The 24,474-nt window shown below is 38.7% G+C and overlaps 1 protein-coding gene across 3 annotated transcripts in view; it reads left to right on the top strand.

Annotated features, from left to right (window-relative positions):
• DNAH6 (dynein axonemal heavy chain 6) overlaps window positions 1-24,474 on the top strand; it is a 223,660-nt gene that overhangs the window by 50,924 nt on the left and 148,262 nt on the right. For all 3 annotated transcript variants that reach the window (XR_011558276.1, XM_070742321.1, XM_070742322.1), the window contains exons 25-38: window positions 773-937; window positions 1,335-1,448; window positions 2,317-2,442; window positions 2,524-2,679; window positions 3,926-4,087; window positions 7,635-7,772; window positions 9,492-9,659; window positions 10,439-10,587; window positions 13,717-13,824; window positions 14,964-15,519; window positions 17,285-17,407; window positions 18,016-18,198; window positions 19,136-19,279; window positions 24,144-24,365. Coding sequence is in view for 2 of the 3 variants with exons in the window: in XM_070742321.1 (XP_070598422.1) it covers window positions 773-937; window positions 1,335-1,448; window positions 2,317-2,442; window positions 2,524-2,679; window positions 3,926-4,087; window positions 7,635-7,772; window positions 9,492-9,659; window positions 10,439-10,587; window positions 13,717-13,824; window positions 14,964-15,519; window positions 17,285-17,407; window positions 18,016-18,198; window positions 19,136-19,279; window positions 24,144-24,365 (2,514 nt within the window). In the remaining variant the exon portion in view is untranslated. The remainder of the gene's footprint in view (window positions 1-772; window positions 938-1,334; window positions 1,449-2,316; window positions 2,443-2,523; window positions 2,680-3,925; window positions 4,088-7,634; window positions 7,773-9,491; window positions 9,660-10,438; window positions 10,588-13,716; window positions 13,825-14,963; window positions 15,520-17,284; window positions 17,408-18,015; window positions 18,199-19,135; window positions 19,280-24,143; window positions 24,366-24,474) is intronic.

The following is a 24,474-nucleotide window of genomic DNA, read 5'->3' on the forward strand; positions in this document are numbered from 1 at the left end:
TGCTGCTGCGCTACCGAGCAGATCAGCTGCTGGGCGGCCAAAGGAACCTTCCCTGGGTCTTCCCCCTCTTGCTGGCGGGCGGGCGAGCGGCGGGCATCAGCGAGGAGCCGGGGTTTCCCCTTTGTGTGGGCGGCCGGGAAAACCCAGGTTGGGGGTTCGGGGGGGTGCTGGGAAGCCCCCCAGGCCAGCTGCGACCTTTTAAAACAGCCGCGCCGCTTCCCAGCTGAGTCCTGAAGCCAAACGCGGAAGTTCGCCTTTGGCGTTTGGCTTCAGGACTCAGCTGGGAAGTGGCGCGGCTGTTTTAAAAGGTCGCAGCCGGCCTGGGGGGCTTCCCAGCATCCCCCGAACCCGGGTTGGGGGTTCAGGGGGGTGCTGGGAAGCCCCCCAGGCCGGCTGCGACCTTTTAAAACAGCCGCGCCGCTTCCCAGCTGACTCCCGAAGCCAAACCCGGAAGTGGGTTTTTTTAAATTAATATTTTTTTAAAAATCGCGATATAGCGTTTCGCGAAGATCGAGATCGCGAAACTCGAGGGATCACTGTACTTGGAATGGAGAATATTTAAAAAGAAACTAAAACCTTTGTACAAATAACTTTTTAAGCTTTTTTCCATTTTTGTGCTGCATGAATATGACTTATATCATTAATAATTTTGTAATAAGTCATATTTGCTGGAGTTTTCCTGCCTTGCACTAGCTGAGGGAAAAGAGTGATAAGAATTCTGGGGGTGGGGGGACGTTAAACCTCACAGTGAATAGAAAGTTTGCCTTTTTAGGTTGGCTTGGGAAAAGGACTTAAGGCCAGAGGAAATGTTGAAGAGTGGCTCGGTAAAGTTGAAGAAGCAATGTTTACTTCCCTTAGACGACTGAGCAAAGCTGCCATTGCAGATTATCAAACCAGAGAAAGAACAGAGTGGGTTACCGCTGGACATCCTTCTCAGGTAACCACACCCTTTAATGGCTTGAAGTTCACAAGCATCTTATTTTTTTATCTTAGGAATTCAGTATATTGTTCCTTGGCAATAGTTGAGTTCTCGGGATATTCCCAATTTTAAGATTGAAATCAACCAAATAAATATTATGTGTTCCTAGGAATGCTGTTAATAGATGTAGTGGCTTATACTGAACCAAGTTCAGAAGCATTCAGATCAGTGGTAAAGATCAGTGAGGTAATAAGTCTACTGTACTGAGATGATTGAAGAATGGTTCTGAAAGTTCAGAAGTTTGATGTGGTAGAAATACCAGTATTGCTTAAATGATAAAATCAGAACAATGAAATTAGATGTCATTTCCAGCACAAGATATGTCTGTCTGAATTCTGTTTTGTTTTCTTTATAGGTTGTGCTGACCATTTCTCAGCTCATGTGGTGTCGTGATCTCACTCAGTGTTTAGAAGGAGAAGATCATGATCATTTAGTTGCTTTGGAAGAGTTTGAAAATGAGAATTTTGATGTGAGTATTCAGTATCTTTTATTTTTTTTAACGTATTTGTGTTATTCTATACTTTATAAATGTAAAATGTAGAAATATTTTAAAATCAAAATAATTATTGTGGATGATACCTTTTTATATAAAGCATAAGTCATTTTAGTCTGAAATGCCTAGTATATTTCACATAGCTGAGAGGTTCTTGGATGGATGACTATGTGTATATCCTGTTTCACGGACATCCCTGAAACAATATAAAATATGGCAGTAATCTTCATTGCTGATGAAAATATTCAAGTTCCTATAATTTTTTTTATTCAATATCATTTGTTCATGCTTATTTGTACCCTATGACAATCATTACATGTTGTACCTCACAATTCTTGACAAATGTATCTTTTCTTTTATGTACACTGAAAGCATATGCACCAATGACAAATTCCTTGTGTGTCCAATAACACCTGGCCAATAAAGAGTTCTATTCTATTCTATTCTATTCTATTCTATGAAAATATTCAAGAAAATTCCTATGATTTTTTGGATTCAATATCATTTGATATTGAATAATGACTTCAAAATTCTCATTTTCAAAGCAACTAAATGATCATGATCTTCTTCTAAACACTGAGTGAGATCATGAGACCACATGAGTTGAGATATGGTCAGCACAACCTGTATACAGAAAACAAAACAGAATTCAGACTGACATATCTTATGCTGGAGATTGCATCTAGTTTCATTGTTCCAATTTTATCATTTAAACATTACTGGGCATTTCTACCACACCAACTTCTGAACTTTCAGAACCATTCTTCAATTTAATCTATTCCTGTCTTTTCAGTGCAAGGCTTTATGTTAACTCAAGGCATTATATTTTGCTTTCATTTCACAGAGACTAAATGCATTGGCTTCACTAGTCCGTGGCAACCTTCCCAAAATTCACCGAAATATCATAACAGCACTGATTACTATTGACGTACATGCAAGAGACATTGTTACAGAACTTGTACAACAAAAGGTACATTAATTTTGTTTGACGAATATGTGTAGATTTACCATTCTAAAAAAATCTTATAAATGTTTTCTATTATTTGGCAAGGTGGATTCTGTGGACAATTTTGACTGGCAAAGACAGCTGCGCTATTATTGGGACCTCGATTTAGATAACTGTGTGGCAAGAATGGCTTTATCACAATATACCTATGCCTATGAATACTTGGGTGCCTGTCCAAGATTAGTGATAACACCACTCACGGTAATGTGTTTATTTATTTGTTTATTTATTAGATTTTTCTTGCCTGTAAAGGTTTGGTTATGACCTATAAAGCCCTTCATGGCATCGGACCAGAATATCTCTGGGACCGCCTTCTGCCGCACGAATCCCAGCGACCAGTTAGGTCTCACAGAGTTGGCGTTCTCCGGGTCCCGTCAACTAAACAATGTCATTTGACGGGACCCAGGGGAGGAGCCTTCTCTGTGGCGGCCCCGACCCTTTGGAACCAACTCCCCCCAGATATCAGAGTTGCCCCCACCCTCCTTGCCTTTCGTAAGCTCCTTAAAACCCACCTCTGTCATCAGGCATGGAGGAATTGAGATTTTCCATTCCCCCTAGGCTTATAAAATTTATGCATGGTATGTATGCAGGTATGATTGGTTTCTTAAACTAGGGTTTTTAAATTAACTTAAATTATTGGATTTGTTTATATTGTTTTATTGTTGTTAGCCGCCCCGAGTCTACGGAGAGGGGCAGCATACAAATCTGATAAATAAAATAAATAAAATAAAATAAATAAGAAATTATCTCTTGCAGATGGGTAGATTATTTCAGTGGGAAGAGAATATGGCAAGAGAGGTTTGGGGAATGAAAAAAAGGCAGAGGAAACCGGAAATATAGCAGAGCAACAGCAGGTTAACAGAGGGAGGGTAAAAGTGGTAGAGTGAAGGTTGATGACATTGAGAGATGGTGATGATCACCAACGAGCTTTGAGGCTAAATTTCCCCCCCTCACAAGATAGATCTTGAAGCTAAAAGTACCTTAGTAATAGAACTTTCTACTCCATACACTCTGCCAAAACAACAACAACAACAACCCACCTGGAAAGGAAAAAATGCATAGAAACATTGATAAAGGAGCAGAAAAAATAAATACAATACAGGTCCCATAAGATGGATTGGGGTAGCCCCGTGAGACTAGTTTAAGCATAAGGTGAAAAATAAAATTAATTGCTATACCCCAATTTCAGTTCTAGGCAAAAATGCTCTAGTTTACATAGCCTCAGGACCACATTAGGGACAGATTTAGAAGTCAAGGGGTTTTAAGAAACCAATTGGTTTTTCTTTTCCCCAAGAGTCCAAAATTAAGTCAGAGTTCCATCAATATCCTATATAATTATTGCATGACTTGATGCTTCAATGTAATTGTGCCATTATAGTTATGTCATATTCATATTTTCTCACAATATCATGCATATGTTAATTGAATGTACATTCAATCTCATCAGGATCGTTGCTATCTTTGCCTGATGGGAGCCCTGCAGCTTGACCTAGGGGGAGCACCAGCTGGACCTGCCGGTACTGGAAAAACGGAGACTACTAAAGATCTTGCAAAAGCACTTGCCATCCAGTGTGTGGTGTTCAACTGTTCAGATGGTTTGGATTACAAGGTATGGCATTCAAGTAGGCTTACGAAAACAGGAGAGTTGTTTTTTGTGGGTTTTCATATTAGTTGCCAAATCGTGTTTGACCCATTACAACCAGTATTGGGTTCCTTACTGTTCTGGTTTCTGGTAGAAGTTTAGTAATTACAATTAACTCTCATTAAATGCATCATTTCATGAATAAAGCAACTCCGTTTATTTCTCTGCTCTCCTGTACTTCAACACATTCCAGACATCACTCGGTCCGTTATCTCTCTCTTAGCCGCATTTCTCACATTCCTTTTCCTGCTTCACTTAGACAAGATTTATTTTCCTAACTACATAGATTTAAAAACAGCAGCACTGACTAAATACAATACAAAATACGTTGGCTTTCTTTTGTGTAATGAAAACACATCCATATTTCTTTTCAGCAACATTGAAACTCCACCCTTCTTCTCCACTAGCCCCCTGATGTGCCAAATACATCACTACAATATTTAACCCATTCCTCTCCTTTATATCTTCTTCCAGACCTCTGCTCTCTACGTTTCTGAACCTTTCTGAATTTAGGGTTAACCCAGTGATCATCTGATTCTCCCTCACTAGATCCTGAACTCATAGCCCCATCCTGTGTCTGGCTTCCCACCTGTTCTACTACCTGTAACCCCGGGCCCCCCACTACTTCATAAACAGATTTTGTTTCTGCGCATGTGCAGGAAGCAAAATCGTGCGAGAGGATGCATGCGCAAGAGAGATTTTGGCAATTTTTTGCTTCCGCACATGCGTGGAAGAAAAAAAATCAACAAAATCTCATGTGCGCGCACATCCTCTCAAAATTTTGCTTCTTGCACATGCACAGAAGCAAAATCTCACTGGGACATGCCCGCCCACCCGCTGCTCACCCAGAGCTGTGCATGCATTGCACCGATAGCAGCAGCAACGGACCTCATCGCGACCCCATGGACAACGTTCTTCCAGGCCTTCCTGTTCTCTACCATCCTCTGGAGTCCATTTAATCTCATGCCTACTGCTTCAGTGACTCCAACCAGCCTCATCATTGTCTGTCATCCCATTCTTCTTTTGCCCTCAATTTTTCACAGCATTAGGCTTTTCTCCACTGAGTCCTTCCTTCTCATTAGTGGCCAAAGTAGTAAAGCATAGTAATAATTTTTGTAGTAACACATAGTAATAATTTCTGTAGAATAATAATAATATCAAATATGAGCCAGTCATTTTCATCCAGTGCTTAACTGATTGATCTTTGGATACCTTAACTGGACTAGAATGAGAGAATTGAATAAAAGAGTGGATTTGAAATTATGTAGGAAAAAACCCAATAATTTTATAGAGAACTAAACATTAATAGCCCTTGGTAAGATAGAATTTTAAAGAAATTACTTCTCATGTTAATGATTCCTCTAACCCAATGTTTCTCAACCTTTCTAATGCCGCCACCCTGTAATACAGTTCCTCATGTTGTGGTGACCCCCAACCAAAGGTCTTGTGCCATTTCTCCCAACAGAGTTTTAAGCTGGTTGGCAGGAAGGTCAGAGGGAGACTCCCACTGTAAACACCTGATTGGTCAGATTGTAAAAATATGTTCCAAAGCACCAGAATAGAAGCTTTAGTTCCTAACATCATGAGAAATTTGTCTTTACCCATAGTCTTAGGCGACCCCTGTGAAACAGTTATTTGATCACCAAAGGAGCCCCAACCCCCAGGTTGAGACCCATTGCTCTAACAGAATTAATTACAGCAAATTGGATTATTGTATGATTATTCTATCTATCTGTTCAGTCCCTATCATGCTGGTCGTAGCAAGGTCAGTAGCTTTGTTTAGATGTGATGCCTAATCTTGGTTTATTAAATAAGCCAGAATCTGCTCCTTAAATATTTAAATACATAATAGCTTGATTTACATACCTGTTTTCCGCATTGCTCAGAGCTTGTAAGCGTTGTTAGTTTTTTTATCATTGTAAGGATGAAGTATTGATGCAAATTAGAGAGAATCCTTAGAGGGCATTAGTCACTCTTGGAATTGTTTTCATTTCTTTTTTAAAGCACTGGTTGTACAAAAGTTTAACCTGGTCCCTGAAGGGGTGGACAAATGTTAGCATAAAGTGAGTGGGAAATGACAGCAAAGTCTATAAGGTCACTCAGTAATTGCATCTATTGAACTGTCGGTATAGACTAACTGTGCTTTTAACATCTATATATAAATATTTATGAATGAAATCATCCTCAATCAGTTATAAAAAGCTTGTCTTGGCTGCTATACAGTGCTGTAAAGAAGTGCTGAAGCATAGTGGGGAAAGAAGTTTGTCGCCATTAAAAAAAGATGGAAAAAACAATGAAAGCACCTAGCTTTATGGACTATGTTTCAGTTTTGAGTCTCTCCTTCACATTTCTCTTTGAAGTTGGGATACAGCAATGTAGCCATAACCATTAAACCAGAATTCCAAGTTTAGATGTAATGTCCAATAGCAGCACACAAAATTGTCCAATAATCAGCTTCAAAGTATACCGTGTTTCCCCGAAAATAAGACACTGTCTTATATTAATTTTTGCTCCAAAAGTTGTGCTACGTCTTATTTTCAGGGGGTGCCTTATATTTCTCAAATAAGACAAATTCACAGGCAGAAAAGCTGATACCCCCAAAGAAAGTGTACCATACGTTACACTGATTACGGTACGGTACCTGTCAGTATGGCACACACACACACAAACGACGGCACTTATATGGTACAACAGTATACTTCCGCTATTGCAGCTTCCGGCCACCAGAGGAACTACAGTCTATGCACTGTAGTGGAGACTGTAATGGCGGTGAGATAGCAGCAGACTGTGTCTGCTGTACTGGACGGTACAAAGAGATGGAAGGGGCCAGCAGGGGACACCACATTATTACGGTACTGCTATGAACAGCTTTGAATGGCACCGTATGTTTTTCCACCGTACCGTATGTAAACTTGACTACACCTTATTTTTTGGGGGTGCCTTATATTAGCAAATTCTGCAAAACCTCTGACATGCCTTACTTTCGGGGTACGTCTTATTATCAGGGGAACAGGGTAGTAATAGCACTTAGACTTATATACTGCTTCCTAGTGCTTTAGAGCGGTTTACAGAGTCAATGTATTGCCCCAACTGGGTTCTCATTTTACCAACTTCAGAAGGATGGAAGGCTGAGTCAACCTTGAACCAATCAGGATCAAAGTGTTGGCAGTTGGCAGTCAGCAGAAGTAACCCCCAGTACTGCATTTTAACGAGTGCCCTATCACGGCTCTTAAAATGCAACTCTGCAAACTAATTTGCATTTTAATTCATTAGGCCCTAATTTATTTTGGGTTAATGAGCCAGTTGATATTAACCATACAAACAAGTCAGAGTAAATCTGAAATAGGCTGCTCTTGTTTTGTTGAAGTGATGCAGTGATTAACATAGAGCTGATGAAACTGGGATGTAGGGATCCCTCTCATTACACATCTTAGGAGTAGATACTTGAAACTAAAACTGATCTGAGAATGAACATTTAAGACAACATAACATCAATGTATACATATTGTTTCAGATGATGGGGCGTTTCTTCAGTGGTTTGGCACAGTCTGGAGCATGGTGTTGCTTTGATGAATTCAATCGAATTGACATTGAAGTTCTGTCTGTTATAGCCCAACAATTGATTACGATAAGGAATGCTAAAGCAGCAAAGGTATCAGATGTTCTGTTTCATGTTTTCCTCCCCAAATGTAATAGATACATAAGCATTAATTAGCATTTTTGGATTCTCTATATCAAGAAGAGTGAAAGAAATAGACATTTTTACCCAACGCCTCTTAAATTTCTATATAAATGCGTTAACAGGACATGATTTTCATTGTCTTAAGGATGCCAATTAAAACTAGCAGTCCTGCTCTATGCAGACTTTGTTGTAATTTGCTCCACAAACATGTCATTTTCAGTGGAGCACTAATAAGATAAATATCAAACATTCCAGTTTTTACAAAAAAAACCCCTCTAAACCCTAAAAAGTCATATAATATAATTAAGGGAGAAGAAGCATGGTGGCTCAGCAGCTTAAAGATGTTGGATTTGCTGGTCAGAAAATGCCGGCTCTATGTCAGTGCAAGTCCCAGCACCACGTGATGGAATGAGCTCCCATTGCTCACCTCACCTTCTGCCAACCTAAAAGTTTGAAAACATTCAAAAGAGGATAAATAGATACCATTCTAGTGAGAAGCTAACGGTGCTTTTTGCAATAGCAAGAAACCAACTGGCTTTGAACCTGCCTGAATACCTGGCAAAATTGGTGGAGAAAAGCCCTGGATGATGCTGATATTCTCATTAGCCATAGCCACTCTATGTGTGGAGCTAGTTTGGTCCCTGCAGTACACCCTGGAGTATGAACTAAACAAACTAGACAGTCAAACTTCTCTGTAATAACATTGTAGACTTCCTGGCTTTTAATGTACAAATGCCATATGCCAAGTAAATGAATAATAACAAGGGAGATATTGAGAGCAACATCAAAGATTCAGTTAACTTGAGCATTGTTTTTCATTATCATGGTATCCTGAAAGAACACAATATCCCAAAATATTCAGGAGAGGTATATGTTTGAGCTTTCAGGGTATTTTGAAGCAAATACTCTTCTCAGTTATTTTACAGAATCCCATATATATTCTACTTCTAGACTTCAAAAAATCTACTTTGCAAGTAGACTGCGCTGTTAAGACTTGAGACTGTTCTATTGAAAGTCAAGGCAAAGATTTGGGCTGCCGTGTTTAATTTTTAATTACAATTAAATTTGGTGCCTTTTAGGTTTGGCCTTTGGTTTTGAATGATTCCTGCCATTCTGCATGGCACTATCATTATAGCTAAACTCAATTCATGCGGTTTTTCACCACTATTTCTCATGGCTTTAGGACTTAGGCAAGCTAAACCAAGTGTTAAAACGAGTTAATGAGATAGAACATCAAGTAAATGTGTCTTTCGTTCCAAGTTATTACTTGCTTAAACTAACTAAATATCTTTATAACTGAACAGTTCCTATAAATAACACATGCAGAGAGCTACACTCTGCGGTGATTTTAGAAAATATAGGAGACATTAGCTATTATTATCTGTTTGGAGTGACTTTCAAACATTGCTTCCTTTGTTTTTACTTTTCAGAACAGACATTGGAATATGTATATAATGGAAAGAAATAATGCTAAAGCGGATATTTTAATTTTCATATGCATTGCTTTATTGTTATCATATTTATAATACTATGGTTTTATATTTTAGAAAACAATATGTTTTATGTATAATTATATTGTATTCATGTAGGTTCTGACCTATGAATAAAATTAAGAATAATGTAATATGAATGTAAATATAAATGTAATGACTTTCTTTTTTTCTTTTTTCTTTCTTTCTTTTACAAAAGGTCACTCGTTTTATGTTTGAAGGACGCGAAATTAAATTAGTTATGACTTGTGCAGCTTTCATTACTATGAATCCTGGCTATGCTGGACGAACAGAGTTACCTGACAATCTAAAAGCGCTCTTCAGGCCATTTTCTATGATGGTTCCAAACTATGCTTTGATTGCAGAGGTATTTTTTAAAATACCTATTATTAGGTCCAGAGGCAGCAATTAAGAATAGTAGAGCAGGTCCATCATTTGATTGTTTACATCTTTTCCACAGCCCAGCCAATTTATCTAAACCAGAACAACATTTTTTTTTCAAACCTCCTGCTTAGAAGCAATTAAAAACATAATTTGCAATATGTGAAGGTTGTGAAAAGAGGGCCTTTAGGCAGTGAGGACTATTTTTTTGGCTCAGTGGCATATGACCAAACAACGGGTCAAACCAAGGTCAAACAATCCCTTCTGAATCCCTCCTGCTCCTCAGCATGAATATTTTCACTTTGGATTCAATCCTATAATAATTAATTAAAAGTATAGTTTTAATAATTTAATAACTATAGTTTTAATAATTAATTAAAACTATTATTACTATTATTAAAACTATTTAAATGTTTTAATTAATTAAAAGTATTTGGTGTAAGGTTTGCAATTAGCAGCCTTTTAGTTAAAATCAAACGTAGTATCTGTTATTAACATTTTAATTATTTAATATGTATACTGTATGTACTAAATAAGATGACCTAATACACCTTCCTCCTCCACTTTTCCCCACAACCACAACTCTATGAACTGAGTTAGGCTGAAAAAGAATGATTGACCGAAAGACACCCAGCTGACTTTCATACTTAAGGCAGGACTAGAACTCACAATCTCCTGGTTTCTGGGCCCAGCATCTTAATCAGTAGAACAAATTGGTCATGCTTGAGATTTCTGACTTTTGTAAGAATGTATTTTATATTTCAGGTTATCCTGTATTCTGAAGGATTTGAATCAAGTAAAATACTTGCAAGGAAGATGACTCAGATGTATAAGCTCTGTAGTGAACAGCTTTCCCAACAAGACCACTATGACTTTGGAATGAGAGCTGTCAAATCTGTTTTGGTCATGGCAGGGTAAAACATTTACTGACTCCTTTATTTATTTGTATCCCTGCTTTTATTATTCTTACAAATAATTTAAGGTAGTGAACATACACAGCTTCCTCCTCCTGTTTGCCCCTCAACAACCCTGTGAGGTGGAATAGGCTGAGAGAGTGACTAGCCTAAAGTCACTTGGCTGGCTTTGATGGTTAAGGTGGGACTTGACATGGTCTTCCCCTTTCTAGTCTGGTGCCTTAATCGGTAGGCCAGACTGGTTCTCATATATCCTATGAAGTCCAATTTTATGAGAACTATTGTTGTACTGTAGCTATTCTGTGGCACTCAAAATATACAGAGGCTGATACATTTCTCTATTGTTAGGAAAAGCTTTATATAATAAACATGTAGGAAATAAAATTACAGTGGTACCTCTACTTAAGAATTTAATTCGTTCCATGACCAGGTTCTTAAGTAAAAAAGTTTGTAAGTAGAAGCAATTTTTCCCATAGGAATCAATGTAAAAGCAAATAATGCGTGCAAACCTATTAGGAAAGAAATAAAAGCTCAGAATTTGGGGGGGGAGGAGGAGGAGGAAGAAGAGGAGGAGGAAGAAGGTAAGGTGAGGAGAATCAAAAAAATCCAAAACTTTAAGGCTTTAAAAAAAAAGAGGGTCTCTGAGGCGGCGAGGAGGAGCACGCACCTCCCATACACCCGGCGCGAGGCTGCCTCCCATATACTGCACCAGAGAGAGAAACCCAGGGCGAATGGCAGGAAACTGGCCGGGCCTTCGTGCCGCTCTCAAATTTCCTAGGATATTTTTCTGGGCTTGGGTTCTTAAGTAGAAAATGGTTCCTAAGAAGAGGCAAAAAAATCTTGATCATCCAGTTCTTATCTAGAAAAGTTCTTAAGTAGAGGCGTTCTTAGGTAGAGATATCACTGTATTTCTGATTATGTGTAATAATGCTTTTAGTGAATACCATTTTAATGTATATTTTTACCCTAGTATGCTTAATGTTATATATAGAACCTGATATATAATAAGCAGAATCATCCATTGTTTGGGTTTTTTTTAATGAAGGTTTAATTCATCTATTTTAACAGTCTGAATATGACTATGAAAGAGAAAATGTGTAAAACACCTAGCAAAGAGAAAGGTTATTGTTATATAATAAAGGTGTTTTATGGATCCAGTACCAATCTTAAGAATTTTGTCCTTATTAGGAAAAACATTTATAAAACTCCTATACTCATATATGTCTAATGCAACTGACACACTAAGGTTAATATAAGCTTAAAGTGCTATTACCTGTAAATGTAGATCAATTGCTCGCGTTTGTGTTGAAAGCACAAAGGCGAACATGAGCGAGTGATATAAATTTAGAGAAAACAATATTTTAAATTTATATTAACATTAGTGTGTCAGTTTAGTGGTGGGTTTCAAAAATTTTTATTGTAGGTTCTGTGGGTGTGGCTTGGTGGGGATGGTGTGGCTTGGTAGGCATGGCCTGGTGGGTGGAGCAGGAGAAAGATGAAATCTCCTTTCCCACTGCAGGGAAAGGATACTGTAAAATCTTTACTTCCTCCTGATCAGCTGGGATTTGGGAGGCAGAGAATAGATGGGGACAGGGCCGATCTGATGTGGTATTTACTGGTTCTCTGAACTACAGTGGTCCCTCGACTTGCGCGTTCTCGATTAGCGCGAAACGCTGCAACGCGGTTTTTCAAAAAATATTATTTAAAAAAAAAATATTAAAAAATAAATTTTTTTTTATTTAGACCGCCGGCCGCTCAATCGGGCCGGCAGGGAACAGAATGGAGCCTTCCGCGGCGGGGCTGGGGGAGCCGAGCCCAGCCCCGTGACATTCGCTTTCCTGCCACCCGCAGCCGAGTGATCGTGGGCTCCTTCGCAACCTCAGAGAGCTTCCTGGTTTTCGTGAGCTTTCATGCCCAGGAAGCTCTCCGAGGTTGCGAAGGAGCCCAGGATCACTCGGCTGCAAGCGGGAGCAAGGCGAATCCCACGGGGCTGGGCTCGGTTATCCCCCCGGCTCCCCTCCTACCAGCCCCGCCGCGGAAGGCTCCATTCTGTTCCCTGCCGGCCCGATTGAGCGGCCGGCGGTCTCCATTCAGGGAACAGAATGGAGCCTTCCGCGGCGGGGCTGGTAGGAGGGGAGCCGGGGGGATAACCGAGCCCAGCCCCGTGGGATTCGCCTTGCTCCCGCTTGCAGCCGAGTGATCCTGGGCTCCTTCGCAACCTCAGAGAGCTTCCTGGTTTTCGTGAGCTTTCATGCCCAGGAAGCTCTCCGAGGTTGCGAAGGTTACATCTTCCGCTGCCAGCCAGGCCATGCTGGCGGCAGCGGAACAATCGCTGGCTGTCAACTTTTCTTTTTAAAACTGGGCAGGAGCTGACTTGCCTCCCCAGTGCTAAAAAGCAAAGTTGACAGCCAGCGCTGCGAAACCGCCGAAACCGGAAGGGGCGAGGTGGGGGAGAACGGGAGGCTCAGCATTCCGTCAGCGATCTGGCGGGAAGACCAAGGGAAGGTTCCTTCAGCCGCCCAACACCTGATCCGCTCCGCAGCGCGGCAGCAGCGAGGAGCCGAAGATGGGGTTTCCCCTTTGCCTTTACCCCATCTTCGGCTCCTCGCTGCTTCCGCGCTGCGGAGCAGATCAGCTGTTGGGCGGCTGAAGGAATCTTCCCTTGGTCTTCCCCGCCGCCCACACGCAAACTCCACCATCTGCGCATGTGCGGCCATGAAAAAAAAATGGCGCACATGCGCAGATGGTGGTTTTACTTCCGCATCCAGTATAACGCGGAAATCGGTTAGCGCGGGAGGTCTTGGAACGTAACCCCCGCGCTAATCGAGAGATCACTGTACACAAAATTTCCGCTACTGGTTCTCCAGAACTGGTCAAAACTTGCTTAAACCCACCTCTGTGTCAGTTGCATTAGACATATATATGTGTATAGGGGTTTTATAAAGGTCTTCCCTACAAAATCCCTAAGATTGGTCTTTATCAAATATAGGTATTCATCAAAGGTTTTACTGCACAAGAAGTTACAAAACTCATATATATGTCTAATGCATATAATGCATATAATACTTCTAATGCAACTGACATACTAATGTTGATATAAATTTTAAAAAATGTTTTCTGTAAATTTAGATCACTAAAGAGAGAGCATCCAAACCTGAATGAAGATGTTGTTTTAATAAGAGCTTTACGAGATTCGAATCTCCCAAAATTTCTTGTGGATGATGCTCTTTTGTTCAGGTATTTTTAAATCAATTATTACTTTCTCTTTCATTATAAGTTACACAATTAAATAGAATGAAAACAGGTGGTTTCCTTAAACTCTTAGGCATTTGCAACTGGATCCAGAAACTGATTGTGAATCAATAAATATGTTAAAAAACGTATGAGGTTTGATTCTATTCTTCAGTCCTAATTAACAATCTTAAGGTCTATTCCGTATGATTGCAATTAGTTAGTCTACTGTTGTTTCAAAGACAATCCCATGATGACTATACCATAATAATCCAAGCAAGAGGTTATCAAAAGCTGGATAACCATAATAAGAATGTCTTTGTTTACGTTGATTCCATATATCCACTAAGTAGATGAAGATTTGTTTAGCTGCAGAATCCTGTTATACTCTGCACTATAAGTCACACAGAGTCATCTCGTGGTAAGATGGACAGCAAACAAATTTAATACATAAATACTTCTGGGGACAATGTTGGATGAGTGAGTACTTGTAAACTGGAAATCCAGATTTTGTTCAGAATATTTCGCATTTCTGGCTATCCTCTCTGATATTGTATCCTTGACTGCTTCAATTTAATACATAGAAGTGGCAAGGACAAGGCAATTTTAGACTTACGGTAAACATTTTAAATCTGGGATTTTTATTTTTCCTATTGAATATTTACAACTATCTTGTTATAGTCATGTCTGTATTGCTTAGGGACATGCCACATTGGGGTGTTCATGTTGCATGCTATTTAAAAGTACTAAAAAATATCTGTGTATGCTCAGAAGCAAAAACAAGATGGTAGGGCCTAAGGCGCCTCTGAGAGAACCAGCTCGGTGTCATGGCAGGTCTGGGTTGCTGTCAGTTCCAGCGACCCAGGCCACCTAGTTACTAAGGTTCTATAGAACCAGTCTGAATCGGTAGGAACCCACCTCTGCCCCATCTCAATATGGCTTTTGCTCAACCATGTCTGTCAGCATTTCAGTTGAGAGGTGGGATAAAATAAAAGTAGAATTAGGGAAATTAACAACTGAATTCAAATCCTCCCCTTATTTGCTGTGTGAAATGTTCTCTTTGATAGCTTAAATTTTGCATTGGTAATGATGGGGTGCCAATAATGCAAATTAATGAGGAAATCCTGGTGCTTCATTTCTTTTAGTGGAATTATATCTGACCTTTTCCCTGGAGTTATAATCCCAGAACATAATTATGGAGTGCTGCAGTCAACAATAGAAGATACCATTCTTGCCAAAGGATTGCAGCTCGAAGAGACCATGATCCATAAAGTGATTCAGCTGTACGAAACTATGCTGGTAAGGCATGGGGTCATGCTTGTTGGACCAACAGGAGGTGGAAAAACTACAGTTTACCAAATTTTGGCAGATACACTTGGAACTTTATATAAAGCAGGTGAGACCTACCATTTTTTCCAGCCAGTTAAAACATTTGTTCTGAATCCTAAATCAATAACTATGGGTGAGCTATATGGTGAAGTCAACAATTTAACCCTGGAATGGAAAGATGGCTTAATGGCACTTAGTGTGCGAGCTGCTGTGGTCGACACCTCTGAAGATCATAAATGGATCATCAGTGATGGACCTGTGGATGCACTATGGATCGAAAATCTGAATACAGTTCTAGATGACAACAAGATGCTTTGTTTGGCTAACAGTGAAAGAATCAAACTCACACCATCCATCCATATGATGTTTGAGGTAATTTACATTCTTAGTTTTAATGGATTTTGTAGTGTTGAGCTCAGAGTATCGCTGTATTTCACTGGGCTCCTTCCAGTGTTCCTCTCAAGGACAGCATCAATGTTTTTCAAAACTAATTTGATTTGGAGAAATGTAGAAGCCTCTTGTCTTATTCAAAATGAAAATAAAATGAGCTATAACTTTATCTCCTACATTTTAGCATTGGGGAAATCCATGGCTGTTTTCAATGTTTGTCTTTCTTATACAGTGGTACCTCATCTTACGAACGCCTCTTCTAACGAACTTTTCAAGATACGAACCCGGTGTTTAAGATTTTTTTGCCTCTTCTTCCATTTTCACCTTACGAACCCAAGCAGCTGCTGCTGGGATGAAGGGGTTTCTTTTTTTCCCCTTTTTTGAAGAGAGAAAAGGGAGGGGCAGCTTGGAGAAGGAAAGATTTTTCAGAGAACAACGTGCTTGCAAAGGCACTGAAAGGGTGTCTTTTGAAGAAAAAAAAGGGAGGGGCGGCTTGGAGAGGAAAGATTTTGCAGAGAACAACGTGCTTGCAAAGGCACTGAAAGGGTGTCTTTTGAAGAAAGAAAAGGGAGGGGCGCCCCCCTTGCCTTTCTTCCTTCCCACTCACCCTTTAGCCTAGCCTTGCTTCTTCCACCCGCCCCCTTTAGCTGCTCCTCCCTGCCCTCTGTTCGCCTCCCTTCTAAAGTTTGGGATTTTCCTGAAGGATTTGCACGCATTATTTGCTTTTACATTGATTCCTATGGGAAACATTGTTTCATCTTACAAACTTTTTACCTTACGAACCTCCTCCTGGAACCAATTAAGTTTGTATGATGAGGTACCACTGTATTTCTTTTATATAAAGCAGTAAAAGTAGTGTAGCTTAAACTCTTGCTGGAATTGTTATGCAATTGAACAACAATTTTACACATGGGCTAGGTTTAAAGATTTTTTTTAATATTATGTATGACTTCATAATATTTTATTACTGTCTCATGTGTTGTTTCCATTACTGGGAGAAGCTAGTTAGTGTGTGCTATTGACTCAAGCTGATCGGGCAGAAGGGAATACCAATAACTTAATGGGAAATATGTACTTTCCATTCTAAACTTCAGAAGGTTACAAGACTTGAATAAATATTCCCTTAATATTATTACTGTATTTGAAAAATACTATATCCTGAATCCATTCATGGTTTTTGTTGTTGTGGATTTTAGTTTTGTATGGTTAAGAGTTCCAATTAAAAGAGAATATTTGTAGCTCAGGATTGAAATTAGAAGTATAGAAATAAATGTAAATAACCATATGAAACATATGACAAAGTACTGTTAATATCTTTATTGATATGTAAATTGGAAAAATTAAAAAGTAAAAGTAAAAAAAGGAAAGAAATGAGGAATCTTTGGTGCTCTCTCAGCTTGTTTATTTTCCTGCAAAAATTTCATTGCTCAAACTAGATAACATAATCAGTGCTAGTGTGTTGATGATGTTACCTAGTTTGGGTAATGAAATGTTTGCAAGAAAATCAGCAAGATTAGAATTCTGATGAAGGATGTGAATGACTTGGAAATCCTTCTGCAGGGGCCTAGCTTTCCTTGTTGCTATGAAATCCAACAATTTCTCTATTTGTCTGAGATTACAATCTCCATTTAAAAAGAAATAGAGATGTCATGTCTGAACCAAAGACACAACTTTATCTGCATTGCTTTTTTTGTTTAAAAATATGCTGAACTAGAAAGAGGTGCAGTGTCTACTGTATGAATTTTAGGTAGAAGACTTAAGAGTTGCTTCACCTGCCACAGTAAGCCGATGTGGAATGGTATACATTGACCCAGAGGAATTGAAGTGGATGCCCTATGTAAAAACATGGATGGCAGGCCTTGAAGACAAAGTATGTTTTATCTAATACATTAAAATAACTAAGCATTTTGCACATTTTTGTTAAGATTGAATATTCTCTGAGGGCGCTTTTTTACAGGCCCCACATTTATGGAATGCACTGTTTCCAGAGGCACTTGGCCATTTTTTGTCCGGCATTCAGATATTGAATGTTTTTCTTTTATAAACATGCCTTTGCTGTTACAATACAGTGGCAATCATCATGTTACATTTATACTCATGCAATTTATTTTTAACTTATCTATATTGTTGTATATTATAGAATTTGGGATGGGCATTATAGGAAAAGGAGGGAGGGGGGAAGGAAGGAAGGAAGGAAGGAAGGAAGTTAGTTCTCAGTTCTCATAATTTGCTTTTTCATTGTTTAAGTGGCTTTGTAATATGACTACAAACTTTGGCATCTTCTCTCTGGAAATACCAGAACCCCCCTTTTCTTTTTCATTTACCTAGTTTGATTCTAAGACCTATTAGCATAGGAGACTTTAAAGTGCAATAGATTATATGCACTAATAATCAGATTTGTTTTCTTCTTATGAAATGTACATTTTTCTGAGTTGGTGAGGAAACAATAATTGTACAACAATGTTAATTTTTGTTTAGCTCAATGAAGAAACAAGAACATATTTGTTTGAACTCTTTGCTCGCTATGTCGAAGATGGCCTAAAATATATTCACAAAAAGTGTTCCCAAGCCATAGCACAAGTAGACATCAGTAAAGTTGTTACTCTTTGTTGTTTACTGGAGTCATTACTTCTTGGAAAGGCAGGACCCAGCATGAATTTGGTATGTCTGTTTGTTTTACCCCTTTTTTATCTTTCTTTTTCCTACATGGTGGTATCTGCTAGGTCTAAAAGAAATAGAGGGAATGTTTAACATATTCCAGTCTTATTCTAGTCTAAAGTTGGTCTACCACTTATATCCATTCATTCAGCAACTGTTCAAAATTACAGGAGTGCTAACAACAGACTTATGACCAATCTTCATCTGTTAGTTCTGTCCATTACAGTACCCCATAGTCACAGGATCACAATCTGGCCACTCGGATGCCCAGATTGCAAGTACAGTGTAGCAGTGGATCACAGCTGCTGACAAGGAAAGTTGCAAGTCCCTCCTATAAATCAGTCCCCATCTTCCTTCACTCTATAGCAGCGGTCCCCAATCTTTGGGGCAAAATTCCAAAGATCAGTTATAATTACCACTCATTCAGCACAAGTTTGAACAATCAATGAGTGCATGGTAATTAAATGAGGACCACCTGTGTCCCAGGCAGGAGATTCCAAATATGTGCTGACATTTTTTTTCTAGGAAAAACTTACTGGAAACCTGTGAATATATAGATCAAGTTTGATGAATTGTCAGAACTCATTTTTTCTTAAAATTTCTGTTTCTCATTTTAATTGAATTTTCATGACAACTCTTCAGAGTATGTTGGCAGTTATTTGTGAATTTATGTATTAAAATTCTAATATATTTGTTCATTGTGGCATGGTGCTTAAATAGTATAAAATATGAATATAATGTGCACATATGCTTTTGCTCTATTTTTCTTTCTCAAAATATGTAGAGTACATATTTTTTAAAGTAATCTTCTATTTCCCAGGGAAGATAAATTTAAATTTGCGAAATTCATATTCCTCAAGGACATTTTTATTACACTTTTTAAAAATCAAAATCATCTTTGTAGTCACTTAGCCCTAATAATCTTTTCCTATCTATACAGGAACAATCACGGTTAAATTCTCTTGTGTGCCAGACCTTTGTCTTTTGTTATTTATGGTCTATGGGTGGAAATGTAATGGAAAACTGTTGGGATGCTTTTGATACATTTGTAAGACAGCAATTTGAGGATAACCCTGATGCAAAGGTATGAAATATATGGTGAGAATAATTCATTGGCATTTGTGGTAATTCTCTTCATTATCATGTGGCAATAAAACAAGAATAATGTTTCCTTTATTTTAGCTTATAGGAAAAGATATTAACAAGTGCTTCTACAGTCAGATATACCCAAAACAAGCATCCCTTTTGGTTAGGAATGCGCAAAATTCACAGATTTGGGATGAGAACATTCTGGAACTCTCTTTCTTTGTAGATCTTGCTAAACCTCCTCTTGAACTGGAGATGATCCAGCGGTTTCTGGAAGAAAATTCCCTGAACTGGAAATTTTTAACATGTTCTAGACCAGTTTCCTAACCCGTTTAAAGGCTGGATTAGCTTGGCCCACCTTGAATTGTTTCTGCTTTGAAGGATAGGAACCACCCCTGGAATGGCATTTTCAAAAAGTATTTTGCCATGGCCTGGAGGGAAATGGAATATTCCATTCCCAAATGGTGGAATACATATCACTACTTGGAACCTTTTTCCTACATGCACCTAACCATGTACCTGCAGTCTTTTTTCCCTCCTGCTGTATGTATTAGATAACAGATATAGGTATAAACATGAAATGAATATGAATAAAAGGGAACATTAGGACAGGGATAGTAGGCATGTCAGAGTAGATCACCTAAGGTTAAAGTTTGGGGAGCTTGGGGAAGAAACCACAGTCAAATAGTATATTCCAGGCATCGAACACTCTGTTGCTGAAGTTATATTTCCTGCAATCGAGTTTGGTGCAGTTTACCTTAAGTTTGTATCTGTATTGTTGTGGTTGAAGCTGAAGTAGTCATTGATGGGTACAATATTGTACTAAATAATTTTACATACTATGCTTAAGTCAGACCAAAGGAGGCGTAGTTCTAAGTTGTCTAAGCCCAAAATTTCAAGTTTGGTGGCATAAAGTATTCTGTTGCGAGTAGAGGAGCAGACAACTCTTCTCATGAAATATTTGTGGACTCTCTCAATTGTATTGATGTCCAATATATAGTGTGGGTTCCAGACAGATGAGCTGTATTCAAGAATTGGTGTAGCAAATGGTTTGTTAGCAGTACAAAATTACCAGAGAAGAAGCTACACAAGATTAGGTTAACAACTCTTAATGGTTTGGGGTTTTTTTTTTGCAATGTTGTTACAGTTGGCTCTGGCACTTAGATAATTAGAGATGAGTATTCCAAGGTATTTGTCAGAGTGAGGGATGTCTACAAGGTCGTGTCCACCCAGTTTGTATTTTATGTACTGATTTTTTTTTTGCCAATATGTAAGATAGAGCATTTATTGGTTGAGATTTGATATTGCCACTTTGTTGACCATTCCGACACATAACAAGGTCTTTTTAAAGGGTAGCAGCATTGTTGGTGGCATTGAATAGTTTTACATCATCAGCGAAGAGAATGCAGTTGCTTTTAATATGATCACAAAGGTCATTTATGTAAAGTATATAAAGAATTGGTCCTAGAACGCTGCCTGGGGGGACACTTCTGTTAAGAGTTATAGAATTTGATAGAGCACTCCCTATTTTGACCGCATTGCCTGTTTGACAAGAATGCAGCTATCCAATTATGCAGGGGTCCAGAAATACCATAAGATTTTAGTTTTAGGAGTAGTTTGTTGTGTATCATTGAATAAAAGGTCTATGTAAATTGTGTCTGTTGCTTTGCCCTGGTCGAGTTGTGTAATCCATATGTTTTCACAGTGTAGGAGTTGCAGATTACAGGATAATTTTTTTCTAAAATTAAATTTTTTGTTAGAGAGTAGGTTGTTTGTCTCTAAATGGAAGGTAATGGCTTGGTTAATGATTGATTCCATGACTTTGCAGGTGACACAATATAAAGAGATTGATCTGTAATTTTCAACTAGGCTGGGGTATCCCTTTTTGAAGATAGGGATGACCATTACTAGTGACCATAGATTAGGCAGGAAGCTGGTCCTGAGAAATTTTTCAAAGATTATGCTTAGGGGTTCTGCTGTGGCAGTGGAAAGTTTTTTTAAGAAGTAGGCACATAGTTCATCAGGTCCAATAGATAGAGATGGTTTTAGACTGTGTAGCGCTTTTTCAGTGTTATCCTATGGAAAGTCAATATGTATTAGATCGGTAACTATCTATGGTGCGACTAGGAAATATTGGAAGATGAAAGACGAAGAATGTGTTTAAAACGTTGGCTTCAATGTTTTCATCATTACAGACTTTACAATTAGGTCATTTTAGGGGTGGGATGGATCTTGAGTCTTTAAGTTTGTTGTTTACAAAATTATAGAAAGCACAGGTGGATTTCATGTGCAGGAGGGTTTTTTCTTGTTTGATATGATAATTGGTGCATTCAGTCTTTATCTGGTGGCATAAGTTTTTGTAACGGCTTTTAAATTTAACTACATAGCCAGTTTGGGGAGGGGGGGGGTTGCCAAAGAGATTTTTTGGGGGATTGGAGCTTCCTTATTGTTATGGGTAAATTGTTTTTTTCTGGTTTTGGGTGTTAATAGTGATACATGTAGTTTAATGACTCATTTGACTTTGAGCAAAAAAATGTTGTAATGGTCTTCAGCAGTATTGCAGCCAGTAAATAGAGTTTGCCAATCAAGAGATGTCTATGATGTTGTTATAATCTTTTATAATTGGGGATCCCATCATTATGATGATTTTTGTAAGGACGTATGTTGAGACAAAAGTCAGCCATGCTTTGATCACTGTTGGAAAAGGATTCTTTTATTTGTAGTCCATAAATTGAGTTTGAGTAAAAGATGAGATCAAGTCAGTTGTTGAGTCTAGTGTTGTTAGTTACTAGTTGTTCCAGTCCCAAGTTATTTACAGCATTGTAGAGAGTTGCATGTATGAGTTCAGTTATGCATTCGTTTAGGATCCAATTGATAAGAAGTAGATTGAGGTCACCAAGAAAAATAAGGGGGGGGTGAGCATGTGACTGCCCACGTTAGTAGTGAGGTTAACTTGTTCAATGTACCATGTCATAATCAGGGGCTCCATAACAGAGCAAGAATTGAAATGTGGTATTTAAGAACAGTTTGCAGGTGATGGTCTCAACAAGAGCAAGTTCCTGTGTAACTTGAATATTTTTTAGATTTAGGGACTTTTTATAGAATATAGCAACATCACCTCCTCTATGGATTTTGCGATCGGACCAGTAACATGATAGTCTCTTACTGTGATAATAGAGTTAGGTAGGGATGCATTCAGCTACGTTTTGTAGACAAATATAATGTCGAATATAGCCATACTTAGTAAGAGGAGGAATTTAGGCATTTTGTTTATGATGCGTCTTTTTAAATTAGCTTGCATTTAAACTTGTAGTAGTTGGTTTTGAGGAAGTTAGGGGCATGCGTACCTAGTTTTGGATGATGGTGGGCTGAATGTTGGAAGATGGACTGCAGGACTTACTTTTGATGTAGTCAGCACAGTAGTCAATGTATAAGTCAGTATCTCCTTGGTCTTGACATCTTTTAAGTTCTGCGTGGAGTTCATAAGAGTGGGCTCATTGCAGTATGGATAAGTCAGGGTGTGAGCGAAGTTTGTTATAGCTGGTGTTTGTATTCGATAGCGTCTTTGATGAGTATGGTGATATTTTTTGCTCGGTTGGTTATTTGTGGTTGTCATTGTGGTAGTGGTTGTTGAATTAGAGTAGGGATCTGAGTTGTTAAATATTCACTTTTCTGTGCTGCCCCCCCCCCACGAAAAAGTTATTAAATGTGCTTCTAAATGTGCTTCTATGGAGACCATGAATGTTAGATGTGTTTCTATGGTTTAGACCCTTCAGTCGGGGCAATTAAGTTGTCTAGTTTTGATAAACATGATGAAGCTGAAAACATCTCTCTTGGCTTCTGGACCCATCTATCTAGGGATGTTAAAATTTAGACAATAAGAGATTTCAGATCTTTTGAATTGTGTTCCTCATAATGAGGTCTCCAAGATCAGAATCCTAGATCAGCTACTTTTAAAACAAGTTGACTAGAGCAGGGGTAGGCACATGTCTCTTTTATGACATGTGGACTTCAACTCCCAGAATTCCTGAGCTAGCTTGTTTGGCTCAAGAATTCTGGGAGTTAAAGTTCACAAGTCATAGAAGAGCCAACTTTGCCTACCCCTGGACTAGACTGAACCTTTGTTTAAAGATAGGCTAAGCACAGCAGACAGGAATGGCATGGAGGTTGTTCCATGAAGCAGCAGAGAGAGAAGTGGCTGGTTCTTTCTCCTGATTTATCTTCTGAAAATAGCCCCCCTCTCACCTCCACCCAATCTGTGTCTGTCAGATCTTTTTCAGATTTGCTGACAGGTGCTGATGTTAAAGAATCAGCTTCCCCGTTTCCTGCCATCTCTGCCAACATTTGCTGGTGATTTCTGGGAGGTGGCAAGAAAAGAGGATCAAGCAAGATGATTTCACTCTATTTGCCCTCCAGGTCTCACAGTAAATAAAGATACAGCACTTGCGGCATTATTGATATAATTTTCTGTCATTTGAAAGACTGATAGACAGTGTTCTTTATTCTTAGTCTCTGTAAGATTAATTATTGGCCTAAAACCTAAGTAAACCTCATGTACAACAACTGGCAAACGTGAAATAAATAAAGTTTTCCTTGATTAATTGCTGATTCAAAATGCATAATGTATTAAATATTTTTAATGGTAAATTCTGAGGACAATGAACAAAATTCTGCCTTCATTATTATAGAGGAAAACTCCATTAATGTATTACAGTAGTAATTTCTGCTCGTTTATGTATCAAAGAATCTGAGCAATGTATGGTTTATATCTGTATTAATAGAACGTTTCCCATTTTCATGTATGTTTCATTCTTGGTTCTTGATCCTTGATAGAACATTGACATGACTGTTTCACCTTCTAGCTCCCAACGTCTGGTGATTTGTGGAGCGTTTACATTGATTATGATACAAGACGCTTGGATCCTTGGGAGCGAATTATACCAACCTTTAAATATAAAAGCACAGTTCCATTTTTCGAAATGCTTGTTCCTACCACTGACACTGTACGCTATGGCTTTCTCATGGAAAAATTGCTAGCTGTCAAACATTCTGTGCTCTTCACAGGAATTACTGGTGTTGGCAAGGTAAGAAATATTGGATTACACAGTGAAATTGTTTAGTTTGGGCGGGGGGAGGAAACCAAGCAGATTTAAGAGGACCTATTAAAAACATTTAAAGAAATGTTCATGAAGG

The sequence above is a fragment of the Erythrolamprus reginae genome, chromosome 2 (assembly GCF_031021105.1).
Source record: "Erythrolamprus reginae isolate rEryReg1 chromosome 2, rEryReg1.hap1, whole genome shotgun sequence".
Classification (NCBI taxonomy): domain Eukaryota; kingdom Metazoa; phylum Chordata; class Lepidosauria; order Squamata; family Dipsadidae; genus Erythrolamprus; species Erythrolamprus reginae.